This window comes from Malaclemys terrapin, chromosome 8 (genome assembly GCF_027887155.1).
Source record: "Malaclemys terrapin pileata isolate rMalTer1 chromosome 8, rMalTer1.hap1, whole genome shotgun sequence".
Classification (NCBI taxonomy): Eukaryota; Metazoa; Chordata; order Testudines; family Emydidae; genus Malaclemys; species Malaclemys terrapin.
The window spans coordinates 57,951,512-57,975,845 of NC_071512.1; the positions used below are offsets into that span (position 1 = coordinate 57,951,512).

At 46.2% G+C, this 24,334-nt stretch overlaps 1 protein-coding gene across 2 annotated transcripts in view; it reads left to right on the forward strand.

Moving 5' to 3' along the window:
• The window catches only part of HMCN1 (hemicentin 1), a 338,886-nt gene that overhangs the window by 152,586 nt on the left and 161,966 nt on the right, over window positions 1–24,334 (forward strand). Inside the window, exons 14-23 of one of the 2 annotated variants that reach the window (XM_054038112.1) lie at window positions 6,253–6,366; window positions 7,420–7,578; window positions 8,500–8,694; window positions 9,468–9,566; window positions 11,908–12,035; window positions 14,356–14,500; window positions 16,019–16,131; window positions 18,574–18,733; window positions 19,330–19,504; window positions 22,710–22,837. In XM_054038112.1, coding sequence (XP_053894087.1) covers window positions 6,253–6,366; window positions 7,420–7,578; window positions 8,500–8,694; window positions 9,468–9,566; window positions 11,908–12,035; window positions 14,356–14,500; window positions 16,019–16,131; window positions 18,574–18,733; window positions 19,330–19,504; window positions 22,710–22,837 — 1,416 coding nt within the window. Of the gene's footprint in view, window positions 1–6,252; window positions 6,367–7,419; window positions 7,579–8,499; window positions 8,695–9,467; window positions 9,567–11,907; window positions 12,036–14,355; window positions 14,501–16,018; window positions 16,132–18,573; window positions 18,734–19,329; window positions 19,505–22,709; window positions 22,838–24,334 lie in introns of those variants that run through there. The other variant, XM_054038111.1, reaches the window with a different exon arrangement.

Consider the following 24,334-nt stretch of genomic DNA (forward strand, 5'->3'; position numbering starts at 1 on the left):
CCGCTCAAGGTCACCGACTCGGCACCTTTCCTGTTCGAGCTCAGTGCAACATGAGCTTTCGGCACCGGAGGCAGACGTACCTGCGACACCTGTGTCAGCGTTTAGATGCCGTTCCATGATGCCATCGATCGTCCGGCAGTGGAGCGTGGCACCAGCAACCTTCCCAGCACCGTGTGAGGGGCATCAGTTCCAGTCCCAAGACTCCCTGTACCGTTTGTTGTCCCAATCATCCAGGCACCGGTCCCCGGCCTGTACCTCACAGCACCCTACAGCTGCTCAAGGATCGGCACCTCCTTGGTCCTCTCTGTCGGTATCCTCCGGCTTCGAAGCTGACTCCAGTCGTTCCAGCTACAGCAAGCACCGGACCATGGCCAGCAGAGACTCACACTCAGCTTGGCAGCCACAGTGGCCACCTCCGGAACAGTGGCCCTTCTGGACCCCATGGGCCTACCATCAACAACAGTGCACCATCTCCAGAGCCTCTAGGTCCAGGCACTCTACGCGATGCCATTCCAGGTCACCATATAGGCATGCTTCAATGGCGAGAGGGGCCACACTCTCTACGCCGCCCTCGGATCCCCAAGAGCAGCTGACAGTGGCAGGCACAGTGCCCGTGGTGTTACCAAGTCAGACGATGCCTCAGGAGATGGCAGCCCCATCAGGCCCCAACGTGGCCCAGGCCTATGGGGACTTGCAGGAGGGTCAGCCCGAGGGCAACCAAAAGCAGCTCACGTCCTCTTCTTCCCCAGATGAAGCAGTGGTGGGTACATCAGTCTCAGGACCACCACCGATCGACATAGGGCTCACCAAGAGCTTCTCCACAGGATTGCCCTCAACATGGGCCTCCAGGCGGAGGAAATGGTCTAGCAGGAGGATCCGATGGTGGACATCCTTGCTCCTGAAGGTCCCTCCAGAGTTGTGCTCCCTCTGATAAAGACCATACAAAGCAATTATAATACTATATGGCAAACCCCAGGTTCCATCACGCCAACGGCCAGGAGGGTGGAAAGAAAATACTTCGCCCCATCCAAGGGCTACGAGTTCCTGTTCTGCCACCCAACTCCCGGCTCTCTGTCGTTTCAGCAGTTAATGAAAAGGAACGCCAGGGTCAGCAAGCCTCGGCCCAGTTCTCCTCTTTCCCTTCCCCCCACCCACCTTCCCCGTCCCTCGTCAGGGACCCCTCTCATGAGCAGCTCCTTATGCAGGAGGTCCGTTCACTCCTCATAGTGAGGGGCGGTGGAGGAGGTTCCGCAGAAGCTAAGGGGAAAAGGGTTTTACTCCTGTTACTTCCTAATCCCCAAGTCAAAAGGGGGTCTTTGACCCATTTTAGACCTTCGTGGACTCAACAAATTCATAGTCAAACTCCGGTTCTGCATGGCCTCCCTAAGCACTATCATCCCATCACTGGATCCGGGAGATTGGTACGCTGACCTTGACATGAAGGATGCTTATTTCCACATCACCATCCATCCGGCACACCGACGCTTCCTCCGGTTTGTAATAAACCAAAAACGCTACTAGTTCACGGTACTCCCATTCAGCCTGTCCACAGCCCTGGCATGTTCACGAAGCGCATGGTGGTGGTGGGGGCCTTCCTGCGAAAAAGGCAAGTTCAAGTGTACCCCATACCTTGACAACTGGTTACTGTCAGGTCGATCCAAGGATGAGGTCCAGTCCCAAGTGACAATTGTCAGGGACACCTTTCACAGGCTGGGGCTCCTCCTCAACATACCTAAGTCCTCACTTCAATACCTCACCACGACAGTCAGTCAGACAGTTGCCTGCAGCTAATCGGACATATGGCAGCCTGCATATATATGGTCAAGCATGCCCGACTGAGACTAAGGCCCATACAAGCATGGCTTGCACTATGTTACTGCCCGTCCCGAGACCACCTGGACCTTGTGGTAATGATTCTAGGACAGGTCCAAGAATCCCTGCGTTGGTGGCTGGACTGACCAGTAGTCTGTGCAGGGGTCCCCTTCGCCAAGCCCCACCCTTCTCTGATGCTAGTAACAGACGCATCAGGTCTGGGCTGGGGCACACACTTAGGGGATCTGAGGACACAAGGTCTGTGGTCGAGGGACGAGATACCTCTCCATATCAACCTGAAGGAGCTCAGAGCAGTTTGTCTGGCCTGCCAAACCTTTCACGCCACTTTGCAAGGTCACAGCGTGACAGTCCTGACAGATAACATCACTGCCATGTTCTACATAAACAAACAGGGTGGAGCCCGCTCCTCACCCCTCTGCCACAAGGCTCTTCTCCTCTGGGACTTCAGTATAGCCCGGTCCATTCAGCTGGAAGCATCCTACCTCCCCGGGGTACGGAATGAACTGGCGGATCGCCTCAGCAGGTCCTACCACGTTCATGAGTGGTCGATCAGATCGGACATCATACAGTCTATTTTCCAATGGTGGGGCTATCCCCAAATAGACCTCTTTGCCACCAAGAGCAACACACAGTGCCCTCAGTTCTGCTCATTTCAAAACCACAGTCCGGGTTCGATTTCTGATGCATTCCTAATTCTGTGGGGCGAGGGGTTGAAGTATGCCTTCCTTCCAATCCTGCTGGTCCACTGGGTTCTACTCAAAATTCGCAGGGACAGGGCGACAGTAATCATTATTGCTCTGGCTTGGCCGCGGCAGCATTGGTACACGATCCTCCTAGAGCTGTCCGTAGACGCCCCGATAGCCCTGCCCCTCTACCCAGATCTGATCACACAGGACCACAGGCACCTTCTCCACCCGAACCTACAGACTCTGCACCTCATGGCTTGGAAACTCCGTAGCTAAATCCCATGGAGAGCCAGTGCTCTCAGCCAGTGAGACAGATTCTCCTCAGTAGTAGGAAACCTTCCACCAGGGCAACCTACATGGCAAAGTGGAAAAGGTTTTTCTGCTGGTGTGAACCCAAGCATCTCCAACCGCTCCAGGTTCCTATCCCGATTATTTTGGACTACCTCCTACAACTCAAGCAACAAGGCCTTTCTCTTTTGTCCATCAGAGTGCACCTGTTGGCTATCTCAACATTCCATCCAGGGGAATCTGGGTGCTCGGTGTTCTCAAATCCCATGGTGGGGTGCTTCCTTAAGGGACTGGAGAGGGTGTTCCAATATTCTCGTCCACCAGTCCCAACCTGGAACCTGAACCTGGTCCTCTACAAACTCATGAGCCTCTCCAAACTTCGAGCCCCTAGCCACTTGTTCCCTCCTCTACCTTTCATGGAAAGTAACGTTCCTGGTGGCCATTACATCGGCAAGGAGGGTGTCTGAGATGAGAGCTCTCACCTCTGAACCCCTTTACAGGTGTTTCATAAGGACAAGCTACAGCTTAGAATGAACCCTAAATTCCTCCCCAAGGTGGTCTCCCAATTCCACATGGGCCAGGACATTCGCCTACTGGTGTTCTTTCCAAAGCCCCACATGAGCCCGCAGTACCGCAGCTTACACACGCTGGATGTTCGAAGAGCCTTAGCATTCTACATAGAGCGCATGAGGCCTTTCTGCAAATCAACCCAATTGTTCGTGGCCATAGCCAATAGAATGAAGGGCCTTCCAGTTTCTGCGCGACGCATATCGTCCTGGATCACAGACTGCATTCGCATGTGCTATGAGCTGGCCAAGGTCCCAGCCCTACCAATCATGGCCCATTCGACCAGTCTTTCTGGCGCAGGTCCCCATCCAGGAGATTTGTAAGGCAGCTACCTGGTCTTCAGTCCACACGTTTACAGCCCACTATGCTGTCAACCAACAGGCTAGAGATGATGCAGCGGTTGGCAGGGCTGTCCTCCAATCAATCATTCTGTGACTCCTACCCACCTCCGATGGTAAGCTTGGAAGTCACCTAATTGGAACAGACGTGAACAATCACTCAAAGAAGAAAAGACGGTTACTTACCTCTCGTAACTGTTGTTCTTCGAGATGTGTTGTTCACATCCATTACAATACCCACCCCCCTACCCCTCTGTTGGAGTCAATGGCAAGAAGGAACCAAAGGGGGGTCGGGCTGGCAGGGTACTATATACTCTGCTGTAAGGGCACCACTGTAGCTCCCCTGCCGTCCTGATGGGAGCTGCTAAGGGAAAAAGTTTGCACACCTAATTGTAATGGACGTGAACAACACATCTCGAAGAACAACAGTTACGAGAGGTAAGTAACCATCTTTTTCTGATGGGGAAGCAAAGGGAAGCTACACAAGCGGTCATGTGATCCTTCCTAGCAATATGTTTCAGGTGCCCAGGACAGCCGGCAGAGAGGTAAATCATTATGGGGCAGAGGGGAAGGCCTAGCTGATGGCTCCTACCCTGAATCAGGCTCAGCTGCTAGTCTCGGCTGGGCTGGGAAGGAGGGGACTTTCTCTTCCCCTGCATGACATCTGGGGCTGGGTTAGACCCACCCCAGATTTCTCCCTCAGCTGTAAACTACCTTCCCTCAGGTTTCCTGCATCCATCGCTCCTCAGCTACAGGGGGAGGGATCATTGTACGGGGAGCTGCTCCCCCACCTGCCCAACCTGTGCATCCAGACCCTCCCATAGAGCCTCCCCCCAGATCCAGAACCCCCCCGATGAGCCCCACTCCCCCTCTTCCTGGACCCAGTGATGAGCTCCCAAATCTTAAGAACCGGTTCCCTACCAGGTCCTCTCGGCGGCACTTCAGCAGCGGGGGTCTTCACCGCCGAAGTGCCGCTGAAGACCCGGTAGGGAACCGGGAGGTGAGTATGGGCCCAGAGCCCTGGGGGGGAGCGGGGGGCTGTGGAGGCTATTTAAAGGGCTGGGGCTCCAGCTGCCTGTGCCACCCTGGTCCTTTAAATAGCCGCGGGAGCCCCGCCGCTTCCCCAGGGCTCAGGCACTATTTAAAGGACCAGGGTGGCAGAGGCAGCTGGAGCCCTGGCCCTTTAAATAGCTCCTCAGAGCCCTGGGGTAGCGGGGGACTCCAGGGGCTATTTAAAGGGCCGGGGCTCCAGCTGCCGCTGCCACCCTGGTCCTTTAAATAGCCATGGGAGCCCCGCCGCTTCCCCAGGGCTCAGGAGGCTCTCTGAGAGGGGGGGAAGCAGGGGAGGAGCCGGGGGAGCCTCGGCCTCCCCAGCTGGGAGCTCAGGTGGGCCAGACAGGACAGTCCCGTGGGCCGGATGTGGCCCGCGGACCGGAGTTTGCCCACCCGCCTGCCCCTTTAGGAACCGGTTCTAAACCGGCTTCTAAATTTAGCAACCAGTTCTTGCGAATTGGTGCGAACCGGCTCCAGCTCACCACTGCCTGGACCACCCCGATGAGCCACCCACATCTGGATCCCCATCCCACTGAGCCCCACTCCCCCATCATCTGGACACCCCCTCTGCCAACTTTATCCCCCCCCCCCCAGATTCTCCCCCCCCCCGCAGCCCCAACCACTTTCACCTGGATCCCCCTGCAGCATCCCATTACCGTTGCACCCAGAACCACCCAATAAGCCCCTGTGCAGCCAGATCCCTCTACACCTGGATCCCCCACTGAGCCACCCCCACCCAGATTGCCTCACACAGAACCCTCTCAATCCACACCTGGATCACCCCACACTAAGCCCCTCTACACTTGAACCCTGGCTGGTTGAGCCTGCCTGCATCTGGCACAGAGGGGCAGGGCCCTGGGGTGTTTCTGGGGCAAGCCTGGCCCTTGCACTGTGTCAGGGTTGGATGCAGCCTCACTGCTGAGTCCGTGTCCCAAAGGGAGCTGCAGAGTCCACCTCTGTGCAGCCAGTGGCCTGTGCTCCCCAATGCCATGCTGGAGCCTCCACATTTATTTGACAAATAAAATTGAGAGAATTTTTAATTTTTTAGTGCAGAATTTTTAATTTTTTTGGCACAGAATGCCCTCAGGAGTAATAATAAATGTGTCTGTAGCGCAGCGAGCCCAGTATGTCTCTGAGCACTACAGTATTGCACCTATTTAATATTGGGAAGTAGACACCGAGAGAGAGTCTCTGAATCTTTCCAGATCCTCTGGATATTCAAATCCTCTCACTTCTTATTTCTCACTCCTTATTCCACTCACCTTTCAGTTATCCCGCCACTCCAGTTTCTTTATTCTCCCCATTTCCCTCAATATTTTGCAGCTCACCTAAGATTCTCAAGCTTGACCAGCTTTAGTTAAAATATTCTGTCTAATGTCCATGTAACAAGAGGAAACTGGAGACCATCCTAACTTAAGTAACAAATATTTAAAGTAAACATTCTTTGTTTACTTGAAAAAAATTCTAATCTTTTTCTTTTTTTCCAGAGGGCCCAAAGTTGACTGTAGTTCACAGTGAAATTCTGGTTGCCCTTGGAGACACGACTGTAATGGAATGTAAAACCACTGGGATCCCACCTCCTCAAGTTAAATGGTTTAAAGGTGCATTTTTTCCATCCATCTGGATCTATTTTGCTTGGTTTGGTTTATTTACTGAACAATGGTATCTTATTCAATTACTTCGGTTTGTGACTTAATAGTGCTAAAAGCTGGTTTACTATCGAAATGGTGACTAAACCATGAGGTTCTAATTTTGGAGATACAGCACTAGACCTCTAAGGTCTGATACATTACACTTTGTTTTACTGTTTTAACTCCATGGACTTTGTGAAGTTACACTAATGTAAAATGAGTGTAACAGAGTGGTGAGTCGAATCTTGTATCTTCTAAATAATGGCCTTCTTACTTTGTAGAATGTTTAGATATATGTGACTAAAATCTCAAATGCATTTTTCTATGCTTGGTAATTGAATCTCCAACCCCCTCAAAAAGCCCAAGGAGCCCTTTACTTCTCCTACCATCAAGATTTTAGAGACCCCCACTTTTGGAGTGGAAGGGCACTCAGAGAGTCATCATAGAGCTACATGAGGTTCTCCCTCACCCTCAGAAACTGAATTATGAACTCCAAGAAAAAAGGGTTTATTGTTCCATGCACAAAGGTGTAAACTATTGAAATAGGCTGAATACTAGAAAAGACTTCAATTAAACATCCTGTGTTTTCTGGAATCCCAATAGCCCTGGTACATAAGAATTGTCCTAAAAGATCAGGCAGATGCATCCTCTGGTACATGTTTCTGTCTCTGATAGTGGTTGGTACCAGATGCTTCAGCAGAAGATGCAAAAAACTCCTAGTGAACTATTCTGCCCATAAGGAAAGTCTCTTCCTTACCCCCATCAGTTAGAGGCTGGCTTATTCACTGAAGAAAGAGGCTTTATAGCTCTTCTTAAAAAAGTGATTTTATCCAGTCTAATGTAATGGCGGATGTTCTCATTCTCTGTTGAATGGAAGCCAATGTATTTATCTGGGAGTGCATAATTAAATACAATCAAACAATGATGTAATCTCAAATTGGGAATGAAAAGGATATTTCTTTCATTGGAAACAGTTTTGGAAATACTCTGTTATTTCATGTTATCTTTTTTATGTGGACCTAGGTGACCTAGAGTTGAGGGCATCGATGTTTCTTATCATTGACTCTAATCGGGGTCTTTTGAAGATCCAGGAAACGCAGGATCTGGATGCTGGTGATTATACTTGTGTGGCCAGCAATGATGCAGGAAGAGCATCTGGCAAGATAACTTTAGATGTTGGTTGTAAGTATCCTGTATTTAAGTGCATTAACTGCCCGTGATTTAAATGTTTCCATTTCCTGACATTGGAAAGACTCACAATTAGAGACCTAGGCTTCACATTAACAACTTAACCTGTGCTTATTAGTGAAGGGTTGTGCAGATCACTTAACCTTTCACTCTGTCAATATCACCAAACTCCATTCCTCTTTCATCTCCTTTCAAAAATGTCTCTGTGCCTTCTTCCATTCAGCTCTGTATACTTGGAATACTTTCCAGTGTAGTTCATCAAGCCAGCTCCCTTGCCTCATTCAAATCCTTCCTACAACTTTCCCTCCTCCTCACTTCTTTTTGCAAAGCTCATGAAAAGTGAAGGGAGGGGAGAAACATTCCCCCCTCCGCTTTTTTTAAAGCAGTGCAAGCATGAAGATGTGCACATGCACTGACCTGAATAACCACACAACATTATTGCCACTCTTGCCCTTCCTCTCCTCTTTCCCCAACCCTTTTTGGTCTGACAATGACACTGACTTGTTGTACCGTGTTGAATATTGGCTCCAGTTCTGTAAGTTACTCTGTGGAGGCAGATCTTTGTGTCCATATGGAGTCCTGCTTTTGTCAGAGAGGGTCTTTGCTAGTGTAGAGGTCATCCCATGCAGTGTAACTTACAGGGCCAAGGTCTTAGTCTGTAAGCTCATTTGCACAGAATTGGGTATATTCTTATTTCAGTGAGGTGCCTAGAATATTGTTGAATACCCCCAAAATAAATAAATTATGATGCAAGACTGCAGTTGCAAGGTTTTGCTAAATTTAGAACCTATTTGGATATTAGGTGCTGTATGATGGGACATATAATTGAAATTGTAGTTTAACCTAAACTGCAAAGGAAATATTAATGCCATGTTATTTCTCTGTTTTATGACCTGTATATTCCATCTCTTCCAGCTCTCCCAGTTTTCACACAGGAACCTAGTGATGAATCTGTGGATATTGGATCAAACGTGACATTGCCTTGCTATGTTCAGGGTTACCCAGAACCAAAGGTTAAATGGAGACGGTTGGATGGCGCCCCTCTTTTCTCCAGACCCTTTGCAGTTAGTTCCATCAGTCAGCTCAGAACGGGTGCCCTGTCTATTAACAGTAGGTAGACAAAAATCTATAAAGACAAGATCATAACATCTATACTGTATAAAATGTATTTATCAAAGTTACTGTAATACTGTAGTATTCATTTTGCCTTTAACAATGTCAGTTTTTAGTACAGACTGTATCCATTTGACACCAAAATTCCACTGGCATTCTGGCGGCAGGAATGAATGCACTTCAGTTACCATTTGAATCTCTTTGTATTTGAGTGAGAATAATGTCAGTGCTGTAGAAGTACAGTGTTTGGGGTAAAATTAAAATTTGGGTCCTGGCCAATTGTTGACACTAAAGATTCCATGGAATGTTTGCAAGAGAAGAGGATGTTAACTCCATTGTTTGTGCCAAGTCCTAGTTTGGGTAGCTATTGTACATTCTGCCTGTTTAATTTCTTCTTGCAGCTTCAGTTGGCTATTGTATTCTTCACCTCTTGTTCTAAACAGTTGTGCGGTATTGTTCTGCATTGTTAAACAGCTGCCTTGTTCCCTCCCAGACAGTTATATTCTTAGGTGGGTGAAGTGATTCCAGTAGGTACTGTTTGTAAATTGCATTAAAATCCTTTGGGATGAAAAGCAGTATATATATACATAATGCGTTATTCCTCTTCAAGTTCTCTTATGTGGACATTGGTTCTCTCCATTGTGGCCAGTGACAAGGAATGGTCAAGTAAAATTATATTAAAAGTGAAATATTTTTGCATTGCAACCTTTTAGTGCAAAACAGTTTAAGACAATGCAATCTCGTCCTTTTTCAATTTAATTTGTTTTTAGATTTGTGGGTCAGTGATGAGGGAACTTACATCTGTGAAGCTGAAAACCAGTTTGGAAAGATCCAGTCACAGCCGGCCACAATAACAGTAACAGGACTGGGTAAGGCGGGTTAACATCTCAATCTAACCTAGCAAAAGGATTGACTGATAGAGGTTCTATAGCTGTAATATATCTGACCACTCTTTCGTTGGATATGAGCCCAAACCAAATACTTCGAATTGAAACATCCCCAAATTCTGATGGTATTTGAAATCTGATCCTGGAATTGAATCTGAACTTAGCAAATGCTCCCTCTTTTTATATTGGGTGAACAAAAATCCTGAATGTGAATACTTCTGAACTTTGGGGTGTGGGAATTCCAGACTTGAATTAGGTGCTGTGAACCCATCTCTAATTTTTTTGCCAATAATTTTATTTTTATATAAGAAGTAATTAATAAACAAGTTAATTTCTTCTGTGTCCAAAATAGAATAATCCGTTTTTTTAAATTAGAAGAACTATGTTATGAATACAATTTTTTTAAAAATTAAAATAATAAGCCTAATTCTGTGCTGATTTACACCCAGTGCAGACCCTTGAGTTCATTGGGGCTGCACAGGAGGTAAGCCAGTTCAGAATTTGGACCTTAGTGAGAACTATTCCTGTCCAAGAGTATAATTTATTTTCATACAAATTTGTTTAGAAGTTTGGGGCCTGTTCCTTGTTGGGGTCTGTTCCTTCCTTTGGGGCCTGTTCCTTCTCCCCAAACTCCCCTTAGCTTAAATAAGAGCAGGATTAGGCCCTTGGTTATGCCCGATAGCCTTAAGCTGCTATACTGAATTCAACACCTTAAGGGACCCTAGGTAGGATTTTCAAAAGTGATTGAACTGGCCCATTGAAGGCAATGGTAAAACTGCCATTAACTTTAATGCGAGCAGAGCTTTTGAAAATCCCACCCAAATCTTCATGCGTAGTTTTATGCACATAATCATTTGACAGAACTTGTACAAGAAAATAGGATGTGTACTTGCAAATCAGACGTGTGTATATATACATACTTATACTAACTGAAATAGGAATATCTACATGGAACAGTATAATCTAAAATCATTGAGTTTTGCACATTAGAACATTTTTTTTATCTTTTGACTTGCTGCAAGACTTGAATTAGTTCCAACTATACTTAATTAAATGGATCTTCAAAAAGGTACTTATCCTCAGTTTTGTTTTATCCTCCTCCTCTTAGAAAAGTTTGTTAAAGGCATAAAAATCTTCATCATGAAAACATTTTGTGATGGGGAGTGGGAGAGGTTTCCTGCCATAATTTATCTTAAAAACTGAAGGTAGCAGGGAGAGTGCTCAAGGCAACTTCTTGATTAAATTGGAGTATAAGAAATCTCTGTGATTTAAGAAGACAGTGAATGTACAGTTTGTACAAGAGTTATCTTTAAGTAACTGGTTTTATTGTAGAGAGTGGGAAATGAAAATAATTAGACATAATGCTGTGAAATGTGTACGTTTGTAGGAGGAAGTGAATGGGGGTCCATCTATGCATCCAGTAAAGTGTTTATTATCTTGGACCACATGTCAGGAATCTTTACATTCATAGCAAGCAGCATTTTATAAACAGTCAGTTTTTGACCTATCTAAACGTTCTGTTTAATCTTCGCTATTTCAAGGTCACTTTAAAAAGCAAACAAACAAGTGAAGCTGTTTATGAACTGGTAAGCAATATGTTAGATGTTTATTGGCATCCAGAACTTTCTGCCGAGCTGTTGACCTTTCCCATGAGACCTAATAGCTTGTGCTCAGAAGGGAAGTCACCTCTTGGTCATGGCTCTTGTGATCCTACCTATTTCTATTCCTAGAAATTCTGCTACCAACAAGAAATAAAAAAAAATATTTTGACTTTAGATCAATAGAATTTGAGTGTACAGGAAATGCAGAGTCAAGCCCAAAGGGAATACTGTTTTTATAGTTTTGAATGGACAATCTCTGACCTATGTTGCCTGACTGTTTGCCTCAACCCTGCACTCACTGTCTCTTCGCTTCAGCTTCGCTTCACACCTGCTTCTCATGCTTTCCTCTTCTCTTCTCTCCTGTGCTGTGTCCTCATTGCCCTCATACCTTCATTGTCCCCCATCCCTTCCCTTGTCTTTACATTTAGCTAGTTGTCTCTTGACTGACCCTCTTTCCCCCCCCCACCCCCCGCAAAATATATCTTGGCACTAACATGACATTTGCCGGCCATCACGTTGTTCACTCTGCCTTTCCTCTACCCTTTGTCTGTCTTGTATATTTAAATTATAAGGTCTTCGGTGTTTTTACCGTAGCTAGCGCAATGGGGCCCCATTCTTGGTTGGTCCTTAGCCACTATTGTAAATCATAATGATAGTAAGGAGTATTTCATTTTTTGCAAGCACATAGAAATGCCTAAATATCTTTTTTTTTAAAATTCAAGTTGCGCCCCTAATTGGAATGAGCCCAGCAGTAGCCAATGTAATTGAAGGACAGCAGCTTACTTTGCCTTGTGTACTGCTGGCTGGAAACCCAATTCCAGGGCGGAGATGGATTAAAAATGATATGGTGGTAAGACACTCTTTTTGATTTTTATGTATAGTCTTGCAGTTTTGTATTTCCTGAGGGAGAAAAATATGCATTTAACATTTTAAGGCATGATATAAACTTAGCACAGTGTAATATAGCTACTGTTCTTAAGCAATACATTTTTTTGTATGGTAGAAAAAAAGTTGTAAATAAAAGATTGCAGCAAATAATTGGTATTTCATTACTGAAGGAAGTGATCACACGAGAGTTCCATGTAAGAAATATGTCAACATTAAGGTTTGCTAGCCTGAGATTCCAGCTGATAGGAACAGAAATTACAATCCATAAAGGGGCAATCCTTGTGGAGACTCATCAGTCGATCATGTGAGAAACAGGCCCCTGGGTTCATTCCCTGATTCCAGGTCAAGCTTTCCAGCTGGGATAGTTCCTTCTGCCCTTTTGGGTATTCTCCCCAGAGGACGTGGCTGGGCCTGCGTTCTGCCCACATGGGTTTCTCCCTCAGCTGTCACTTCTTCCACAGTGTCCTGTCTTGGACCTTGTACCCCTCCCGGAGGCTCTTGTAGTTCCTGGGGGCAGGGCAAGAAGAGCCCCTTGGTAGGCGCTTTCACCTTGGCCAGCCTTCACCACTAGTTGTCTCGGACTCCTGGCCCATCTGGTTTCCTTTTGGCATCCCTGGCAGGCTGTCAGCAGCCATGTAGTTTTCCATTAAGCTAACCACTTCAGCCAAGGTCTCTAGTTGGTGCTTCAGGACCCATCCTTGTCCCCCGATGGGGAGTTTTGGGTGAATTTCCCCATCAGAATGAGTTCAGCAACCTGCTCCCCCATCCAGGTTTCCAGTTTTAGCTAGCACCAACAGTGCACCCTCAATCTCTGGGCCACCATGTGGGGCTGGATGCCAACGGATACTTCTCTTCCTGAAAGCAATGATGGTGCATCTCCTCTGAGGTATCAAAGTAATGAAGGATGGTTGCCTTGACTCTGGGATAATCCTGGATGGTTGTTGGGTCGAGCCCCCAGTAGGCAGCCAGGGCGGATGTGGTCAGATGAGGGGCCAACAAGATGCCAGGGCCCATGGCAGTGCTACTGCTACCTGATCAAAGGTGGTAAGGAACATCTCCAGGTCGTCACCATTTTTTTGTAAGCTTCACTGGCATTCGTGTGGCCAGCGGGGTGGGGTCCCTGTTGATGAATCCCATGAAGACAAGAAAAAGGACAGAATTTGTTGCACTAGGCATTACTGCTGCTTCTGTGGTTGTACTGCTAGGTCTCTAATTAATTGTTGCTGCTGTTGCACCATCTGTGGTTGCTGTTGGAAAGCCAGCTGCTGCTGTTGCTATCGCTTCCGGTTTTCTGTAGCCAACTTTGATAAACTATCCAGATCCGTATTTTTTTAAACAAAGTCCCTTCTCCTTATACCAGAGCTGATCAGTCTACCCATATTCTCCTCCAGTTGTCATGAATCTGTCATGGTAGCACGTCCCCTTCAGGCTTTATGGGGAGTGCATGCACATGAGTCCAATTACTCCATCTTACCCCAGTGGGTGCTATAGGACATCTTTTTAGCAGGCCGGTGCTCACCTTCCAGCCAGAGCCTCTCAATTGTCTCATCTACTCTTTGTGTCCACCTAACAGCCTGTAGTTAGCAAAAGGGGTTAAGCAAAAGAAAGGCAAAGGAAAAAAACTCCCTCCAGGATATGGGATATGAACAGCTCCCTTCGGGATATGGGCCTCTCTTTCTTCAGAGGAGTCCTGGGAGAATCAATGTCCACCTCAGTGTTCAGTGGGCTCCAGTGCCAGCCTCAGTTCTTCTCCACTTCAACTCAGGGGTCCTGCACCCTCTTTCTGCAAGGGCAGCGGCTCTGTAGGCTGTATGTCCTCTCTCCAGGGCTGTTGATGCTTAACAGCCTGTTCCCTTCCCATGGTTGCCCCCATCCAGGTCGAGTTCCCTCTTTTTACCTCTCCAGTCCTGGCACAATTTGCCAGTGTGAAAGGCCACTCCAGCCCAAAGCAGCTCCTTGACCCCTTCCATGCTAATGAGCCTGGTCACAAGCACCCATTAGCATTAACTGGGAAGCATGTTATGTATGTGTACTATGTCATAGAGTAAATACTCTTTTTCTGACTCCAGCACTAAAAGGTGCCTTATTTGATGTTACTGAAATCCTATTCAAAATATATTTCATGTGACAGGTGAAGGAATGTTCTTTTGTATGAACATGATTTTGAAAAAAAAAAAAACGGCCCGAGTTATTAAACCAAAGCCACTAGTATCTGAGATACTTAGGGCTATAATACAAGTATGTATTTTCCATAGTTAAAACGTACTTTCCTCTTTCTCTAGTTGGTCCCAAATCCCTACGTTAATGTTCGCAGTGACGGGAGTCTGCACCTTGAAAGAGTTCGGCTACAGGATGGAGGGGAATATACTTGCATGGCAAGTAATGTAGCTGGGACAAATAACAAAACTACCACCGTCAGTGTATTTGGTAAGGGAAATGGTCTCAGGGCTTCCATTTGTTTTCAAAATAAGGTTGCACTTTTTGGAAGCAGTAGCTTGTGGAGAGAACTTTTTTTTTAATTTAAAATTACAATAATACCTCAAATCTACTGGGCGCAATGGAATTACAATGTGGATTAATGCAATGGAGAATCTGGACCCTGCATATAATGCAGTTAAATGATCAAGCCTGCCCCTTTTGAAAAAGAGGTCAAAAAAGACTTTTGACATCCATAAAAATCTTTCTATTTAGTTGTCTACAAGTGATGGGTTTTGCAGACTCCCTTACTTTATTAACAAAACAGAGACACAAGTGGGAGTTTATTGGAGTACTATGCCAAGTGCTGTCTAAGAGGTTACATAACTATTAAAAGGGAGCACAACTCATGAGAGTACAATGCTTAAAAATAAATCGTTTGGCAAAGCTGCATTTTTAATGCCATCAAAAACGGCAGTTTCTCACTCACTCATGGTGAAATTAATGTTTGCACTGTAGTGACCCAGTAGTGTCATGGTCTGAAATTCTTACACGTTAAATTAATCAAGGGAGACATATTTTAAATTTCACTGAGAATGCTGGAACATCCTTTTCAGTACAAAATTGAGCACTGTACATGTCATTATTAGCCAATGCTTTGCAACTGTTTTGAGTTTGACAAACTCTCTCTTGTGAGCAGCTTTTTGGGAAGATTTTTCAGATCTTGGAAACATGAGGTGGGGTGAAAAAGTTGGTATGTGTTGTTAAAGAGTCTAGGATATAAGGGTAGGATAGCGTAGGAATATGAAGCCTTTTGTCTCTGTCACTAAATAGGAATCAGGCCAGTTTGATAGTGAACTAAAGTCTTTATTATCTCTTGGCTGTTTGGGGTCTGTGGGAACTGATTTGGAGGTCTCAATCAAGTTGCTGCAAAAGCCAGTACATTCCCTACAAAAACCTTTACTAGCATTTTTAACAACTAAAGCTTGAATGAGCATGGAGAGTGACCTACCTCTTGCCCTTGGGCCTGGAGTGGTCTGTCCTAGAGAAGTTCCCCATTGATGGCAGTGGGTTCATCAGCAGATAAGCTGCATCCATTTTCACTGCAAGTGCAGAGGAGAACAAATCATGCCCAGCACCATTTCAGAAACCTTGCTTAAAACTTTCTTGAAGGATGTCCTAACCATGGCTTTCTGAAATTATGCTGAACATAGTCTGTCATGGTTTTACACGTGTTCTGAAGTTGTGTGCACCCAAACTAGTATTTAACTTGCTGATGACACTCATTGTCAGCAATAGGTAATTTTTGTACTATAGACCACACCTTAGGGGCGGTAGTGCCAAGTCTGTGTTGAGTCACTGAGGGCAGAGTGAAATTTCCCAACTCCCTATTCTAATAGGTATTTTCAAGGCCCACTCTATGTAGATTGAGTCTTCTTTGCTGAATAGCAGTTGATGGCGTACAGAATACAGTATGATAATTATACCATGGTTTAAAATAAGTATCTGTGTGTATGTATATATTTTTAGTTCTACCTATCATTCAGCATGGACAGCAGATATTCAATACAATTGAAGGAATCCCAGTAACATTACCATGCAAAGCAAGTGGAGTTCCTAAGCCATCCATCGTCTGGTCCAAGGTAACTTTTAAACTTTGAGCTGTTTATGTTAAAAGATGAACTGAACACATGATTTAGCTATAACAGGAGCTATGTACAATGAAGGCAGCCAAAAACCTCTATCCTAAGGGACCTAGAAAACACTCTTTATTCATATTTGCTTCTGTTTTTCCATGCAGTACTCTCTGGCTGCGACACATTCAGCTTCCACACTTTGAAAAGCTAGAAAGACTTTATTGGTTATCTCTGGATCCTTTTTTTTAAAAGCCTTGGAAAATGTAAATATAATTATTGTGGTTTGAAAAATTAGGGATGGGCAAACTGCCACAGATTGAGAGTTCAGATTCATTTTGGAGGCTTATTTAAAGTGAATTTCTGCTCTGAAAAGTGAGTATGTAATAATGGCTTCTTCGGGGGACATTATGTAACTGATTGGAACTCAGTAAGCAATTCTGTTCATGGTACTCAAGAAGGAATAGAGTCCAGTTCAGTCTCTCTCAGCTGTGTTGGCTTTACAAGGCTAATGGGAGTAAAAAGCAATAAAAGCTTATTTTTGTCATTAAACTTATTAAATATGATTCTTGATGCACAAAGGGAGCAGACCTTTTGAGTAAGAAGGTGCCTTTATAGTCTTATTTGAGATTAAAATGACAATTTAAGACATGGTAGAAGTCTCCAAATCTCTTGAGCCTCCAGAATTAGGATGGAAAGCTCACAAGGTTTTCTGTTATGATTCCCTGCACTTGCACTCATATTGCTTGCTGAAAAGAGAAGCAAAGGGTGGTCCCAGAAACAGTGTAGAACGTTATCCAGATGTTTCAGAACTTCTGGTCATTCCTAATATGGGTGACGATTGGGTCAGAGTTCTTATGGTATCCAAGCTATTTTGTTTTCATCTCTGATATAATCATTGGGCCTGCATTCTACCCTCATGTACTATTCTGTTGACTTCAGTAGGATTGCCTGGAGGTTGTATTGCTGTTATTAAGGGCAGAATTTGGCCTACTGAATTATATTAAATATGTGGATATTACATATTCCTCAACATAAAGTTTAAAGCAGCAGTGTCGAATTGAAGTCTGTTGTCCCAAATCAAGTACTCAGATCCTTACTTATATACAGTGAGCCAAATTCTCTTCTCAATTATGCTGGTGTTATCCAGTGAACTTTAATGACACAGGTGAAGCTGAAAATTTGGCTGAAAATCTGTATAAAAGAGACATATATCTGTATAAATGAGTATTTGTAGATAGTTAATATAAATACATGTAAGGCATATAAGAATATGTACCATTGTTCATAAGTTTGTAAGTTACATAAAGTTATTGTGCATTACAAGTAGCTTCCTGAGTGCTTTCTTAGCATTGTGTCAGAAGTCCAGCTCTTAAGGGAGCCTTACAGCTGGAACATATTTTGGGGGATGAGTTTAGTTATTCAACCGTTTGAGATGCAGTTTGAGGTGTACCTATGAATGACTGTTTTCAGATGAGGGGAGGGGAGGAAGCAGTGGTGGACTGGACTAGATCGAGGTGGGCAATCTACGGCCCGCAGGCTGAATCCGGCCTATCGGGGCTTTCAATCTGGCCTGCAGAATTGCCAGCCCCATGGCGCAGCGGGGCTACGGCAAGCTCCCTGTCTGCTCTGGCCCCACGCCGCTCCCGGAAGCAGCCGGCACCATGTCCCTGCGGCCCCTGGGAGAGGGATGGGTGGGCAGAGGGCTATGTGCGCTGCCCTCGCTTGCAGGAACCACCCCTCACAGCTCCCATTGGCCACGAACAGGGAACGGCGGCCAACGGGAGCTTTGGGGGTGGTACCCACAGGCGAGGGCAGCGCACGGCAGAGCTGCCTGCCCCACCCCAATTCCCAGGAGCCACTGCTGGACATGCTGCCCACTTCCGGGAGCGGCGCGGGGCCAGGGCAGACAGGGAGCCTGCCTTAGCCCCGCTGCACGCTGCTGCCACCCCAGAGCCTCTCAAGGTAAGCAGTGCCAGGCCAGAGCCTGCACCCCGCACTCCTCCTGCACCCCACACCCTAACCCCCTGCCCTGAGCCCCCAACTGCACCCTGCACCCCTCCTACACCCCCACCCCCTGCCCTGAGCCCCCTCCTGCACCCCAATCCCTTGCCTTGAGCCCCTTCCTGCACACCGCATCCTCTCCCACACCCCGCACTCCCTTCCACACCCTAACCCCCTGCCCCAGCCCTACATTCATGGCCCTGCATACAATTTTCCCACCCTGATGTGGTCCTCGGGCCAAAAAGTTTGCCCATTCCTGGACTAGATGAACTCTTTCTAAGCTACTTTTAGCCCTAACAAGTTTGATTCTTCTCATAATTTAAATGTTTTTATTAGGCTTCATTTTATCTTTGGAAGCTTTGACTTCTATTTGATCAAGCACTTGTACATTGAATTTTCTCAGAAAAAATAGCATAGGGTTTTTATTATTATTTTTATTTTGCACAGAAAGGAGAGCTGATTCCTCCCAGGAATATGAAATTTTCTGCTGGGTCTGATGGAAGTTTGTATGTAGTTTCACCAGGAGGAGAGGAGACTGGGGAGTATATGTGCACAGCAACAAATGCGGCTGGTTATGCAACACGGAAAGTCCAACTAACTGTTTATGGTAAGTATAAGTTAAAACCAAACATATTTAGCCTCCAACAAGCTCTGTTTTCAACTGCAAAATGCATTCAGTTGGAAAATCTGAAGTGAAACTCAGGTTTACCAAACTTCCCATTAACCAATATCTAATTGTGGCCCCCAGGGTTGCATGGTAGTGAGATTAAAGGGATTATGCTCCAAGAAGTATGGTTCCTTTAAAGCAGTCTGGTTTGTACAGTTGTCTGGCATTCACTTCTTTGAGCTCTTTGACTGGGGACCTCTGGCCTTATTCTGATTTCATTTATACTGGGGTAAACTGGCAAAAACTCTACAAAAGTTAATGGAATTACACCTTGTGGGAGAGAAGAGTGAAGCCCTTCGAGTGCTCCTTTGGATGCTTTCTGACTATCTCTCACTGTCATCTGAAACCCTGTTTATCTGAAGGTTTGGACTATGCTCCAGGATAGTCGGATAAATAAATTTGGATTTTTGTATACTGAATATGATGTAGGATAGTCTAATCTGAAAAAGTTTAATTTACAACACATTATTTTATCTTACGCATGTATAAATAGACAACATATTTATTTCACTTTATTAATATGTTTTTTATTTTAGTGAAACCCAGAGTGTCCAGGCCTGGAAACCAGCAAGGAGGTACATATGACAAACCTATAGAGATTTCAGTGACTGCAGGGGAAGATGTCACACTTCCATGCGAGGTGAAGAGTTTGCCACCCCCCATAATTACCTGGGCCAAAGAAATGCAGCTTATCTCTCCATTCTCTCCAAGGTAACAAAATGTGATAGAAACAAAACAAAATGCAATTTCTTCTAAGCTCTCGGGTTTTTGGAAGTTTTTATTTTTTTTTAACTGCCTGTTCCATTCTGGTGAGTGAGTAAGGCATTGGAAAATCTGTACTTCTGTGTCAGCTGGTTTTGAAATTCTCATTCCCAAACTCAGCACATTTTTTACCTTTTTGAACTGATTTTTTTAGGCTTTCCTGTTGGCATTTTATATTTTTTTCCCAGGCTCTCAGATTCTGCTCTTGGTTCCTCCAGTGTAACACCAGAATTAGTTTATTGTGGTCACTGGACTAACTCTGCATTTACACTGGGAGGGGGCGGGGCGGGCGGGTGGGAAGAGAAGTGAGAGCAAAATCCATCTCTTAAATTCTACAGGCCTGTTAAAATCCCACCATGGTCTTTGTTGGCCTCTATATTCTGTATAATACTGTGTTGTTTTGTCTAGCATATTTCTTACAACATGTATCACAAAACATTTCATAGATGTAAATAAACCAATTTGAAAGAGAGCTTTTAATCCTCGTGGCTGTCTTTTAAAGCTCTGAACATTACTAAAGCCATATTTCAGTCATGGTACATATCGTACTCCAATATGCATTTATAAGCAAAAACAAGCATTAGAAGTCAGCACAGTATTTCACTCCTCAGGAGGCCAAGTCCAAATAGCCTTCTGTACACAGACACCTCATTATTATGATTTAATATTTATTTTATGGTGGCACCTAGAACTGATCATCTGTGCTTGATCTTAAATCTTTAAAAGTTCCATTTTATTTTACGGTTATATCTTTCATCGCTGAGTTATGGGGAGAATTGTCTGTATTATATGAAATATGAATTCCTAATAGAATATGAATGACAGTTAATGTTTAAAACTGGTTGCACGCATCTACTTATTGCCATTGTATCTTGGATTCAGAAACTCTCCAGCTGCTTTTAAAAATGTGAAAACATATTAGTTTAGGGCTTATGGAAAGTGTTGAACTGGCTGCCCTGGAGACTGAAGTTCTTTGTCTGCCCATCAGTTACAGCATGGGCAGCAGTGGTACAAGATTTCCTCATGATGCCCTGTTAAGGTACCTCAGTCCTTACGGGCAGGGACCATCTTTAGGGCTGAGATGGTTTATTCCCCAAGCTTATTCTGGGCCAGATTGTGCCCCCACTCTTGTGGTGTTGTACAAGATTGGGGAGGGCCGAAGGAGGCATTTTCTCCCCCTGTATTCCCCAGCTAAGGGGTAGGCACAGTTTCAGTTCCCCTGAATAGAGGGCCTGCTAACACCATCAGGGCCCCAACCCATCTGAAAAGGGGGCATGGACCTGTCCCCACCACACCAGCCAGAAGAGCTGGCCAGACATAGGGGAGAGCATGCTGTGCCCTTTTAGAACCTCCCAGAGACTGCCACGCAGTGGGGTGAAGTCTCAGCCCCCAATATGGGCCAGTGCCTTAGAGTGCGTATACACTGCAGGATTCTTTCAGTGGCATGTAGTATCCATACACACACAGCCCCCCCTAGTATGGATATAAATAGTAACAGAGATGGTGAGGCATGGAGTAACCCAGTAAAGACATGGCTGAAAGGTGTGAGTATGTACCTGGGGTACATATCCTACATGTTCTTTACTGGCCCAAAGCATGCCTCCTGTCTATGCTGCTGTCTATGCTGTAGTGTCCTGCTACTAGAGTCTTTCCCTTCACAGGAAAAGGTTCCAGCAGCGGGGAAAGGGTCTGGCAGCTCCCCTCTGTTGGAGACCACCTCCTCCAAAGGGAAATGTTTGAACAGCAGGGAAGCTCCCTGCCGCTGGTTCCCTTCTCCACAGCAGGGAAAGGCTGTTAGCTCCCCCCTGCTGGAGCTCTTCCCTGCCACAGGGAAAGGCTCTGGCAGTGGAGAAAGGCTGTGGCCGGGGCGGTGGCTCAGCCTTTCCCTGCAGCCTCCCCTCTGCCACAGCATATCCTGTTGCTGCAGTCTGGCAGTGGGGAGCAGCTGAAACCTTTCACCGCTGCCTCCCCTCTGTCAGAGCCTTTCACTGATACGTGTAGCTACACACTGCAGTGTCAACAGGGTGTGCTTTTCACTGTGGCATGTAGATGTAGTTGCACCTATGCTGCACACCGTAGACATGGCCTTAATGACAAAGTCTGACCCTCAGATTTTGCCCTTTCTCCTGAGACTGCAACAGTTAGAAATTACAGTTGTGCTGGTGGTTTTTGTAATGAGTGCTCTTGTGTATGGGGAGAGAATTTATTTGTAAATTTTTGTATGGTTGCTGTAGCAACTCACACTTATTCATTTTTGTTCACATCATCCCTTTGAAGTAAGGAAGTATTACTATCCTCATTCTACTCTGAGGCGCAGAGAAATAAAGTTACTTGTTCATGTCACTGAACCAGATGTGCAAAATGGAACCCAGCCTTCCTGACTCTCTGATTAGTGCTTTAATCACAAGACCATCCTTATTCCCTAAATGAAGTGGACTTCACCAAATGGACTAAACGTGAGCAATCAGTTAATAGCAACTTTCTGTTGCTGCTGATTTGGGCTGACCTTGAGCCTGTGACTTACGTGAAAGGTTACATACCTTATTACCAATCCCATGAATCACACATTCCTCAAAAAGTTTGTTTCCAGTAGAAAAATAACAGGATTTAAGAAGTCCTGTGAGTATCTGGAACACCTACAGTTTGTCCTGTGGATCCTGCCATGTTTCAGATGATTTGCTTTGTATTCTGAATTTATTGATTCAGTAATGAGTTAGGAAAAATTTAGGAATGATAAATCACAATTATAGTTAAATAAAAACCTACTCAACTGCACTAAATGTCATGCTAAACAGGATTATTTTAGTTCATGGCAGAGCCGTCCCTACCCATAGGCAAAGTACGCAGCTGAGTAGGCCACCAGGAAATTTGGGGCAGCTGCGTGCTGCTTCAGCCCCTGCCCCACCCCCATGGCTCCGCTCCTGCTCTGCCCCAAACCCCCTCCCCACTCCACCCCTTCCCCAAAGCCCCCACCCCTGCTCTGCCCCCGCCCCACCTCTTCCCACGGGGGGGGGGGGGGGGAGAGGGGCTGTGTAGGGCCCCAGAATAGCTAGGGACGGCCCTGGTTCATGGTATTTATTAGTAATGTCTAAGTAAAGCTCATTCTTCTCTCAATAAATATTTATACAGTTATACATGTTTCCTATTTTTCCAGACACACCTTCCTTCCCTCAGGGTCAATGAAGATCACTGAGACGCGAGTTTCAGACAGCGGAATGTATATCTGCGTGGCCACAAATATTGCTGGGAATGTGACGCAGTCAGTTAAGCTAAATGTATATGGTGAGTTATTTAACTACAAGAATAATCCCTTGTGGAGGTTATACTAAGGAAGCAACTGGAATTGAAGTGCCTAAACTTTTTCATAGTGTGAACCACCTCTCATAGGCATCTCCCTGTCTCATTTAATATCACATGGACTACACCCTCCTCCCATTTGCTATCACATAACCTACTTCCTTCTCTTCTCTTAATGTGATTTAGAAAGTGGAAATCTGGAGGAAATATAGCATCATATGATCAGTTTGCCCTCCTTGAACCACCAGAGCTTTATGGGCTGAGAACTGCAGTTCTAATGCAAAGTAGCCAGAATGTCCACAAATATTTACAAAACTTTCATTAATATTTACCTACCCAGGGGGCACACAGAATCTACTTGCCTGCCTTTTCTCATGGTGGTATAGTATAGTGGAAAAACTAATGATATTTCAGTTGGGCATCAAAAAATTGCACAGACTCCATTGCAATGTTGAGATACTGGTAAGTATTATAATGGCAAGGGCTGCAGTCTTGTTCATGTGGTATATTGAGAAGTGTGCTGGAATTGCAAGTGATGTGTGTGTGTGTGTGTGTGTGGAGGGACCGGGGGGTGTTCCCGGTTCTGCTTGCAAGCTGCAGGACTCTATAGGAAAACATGGAATCACAGTCAGTTTGTAACCATCCATCCTAGAGAAAGATGGGGTGAGTTGCTAAGTTCCCTCTAAGTCGCATGGCCGTGCAGCAGCCTATTAAGTGTCACACAGGCACTCAGGGCTGTGGCGGGGAGAGATGCCTCTCCGCCAGCCCCGGACTTGCTGCGGTGCCCCTCCCCCAGCCCCGACCCAGCCCGGCCTGGACAGTACCGGGTTTATAATGGCACCGGGCCCACACTTAGCAGGGGCCCTGTGGCCTGGCCCTCCACTTCACTTGCGCTGCAGCCCAGCAGCTGAAGCGCTGGCTCCTCTCTGGCCCCTCCCCCCATGCGCCTCTAGGCCCACTGGCCCAGGGCTGCTCCTCCTCGCTCGCGCCCCCCCCTGCTCCTGTCAGCTGGCTGGTTGAGGGCTCCTCTCTCTGTCCCCACCCTCCATCAGCAGCAGGCAACAGCCGCCAGCTGCCTGCCAGTGATGGGAGTGTGGGGGTGGAAAGGAGCCCACAGCTGCTGCCACTCCTCTAGCCACCGGTGAGGGACCGTCTGCTGCTTTGGACTCACACGGGGAGCCCAAAGCAGCAGACCGTCACTGGTGGCCCGGACTGCAGACGGACCTGCCGTGACCTGGGGAAAGGTGTCCTGACCCCAGCCCAGACCTGCCATGGACAGGGAAGAGGCGCCCCAACCCAGCGCTGGCCCGGACCTGCCACGGACGGGGAAGAGGTGCCTATTCCATAGCCCCAGCCTCGGAGCTGCTGCGGTGGGGAGAGAGAGCTGGGGGGAGTCCTCTCTACCCACCGTAGCCCTGGGGCAGCCTACACCTCAAAACCCTCATCCCCAGCTTGCATCCCCAGCTGGAGCCCTCACCCCCC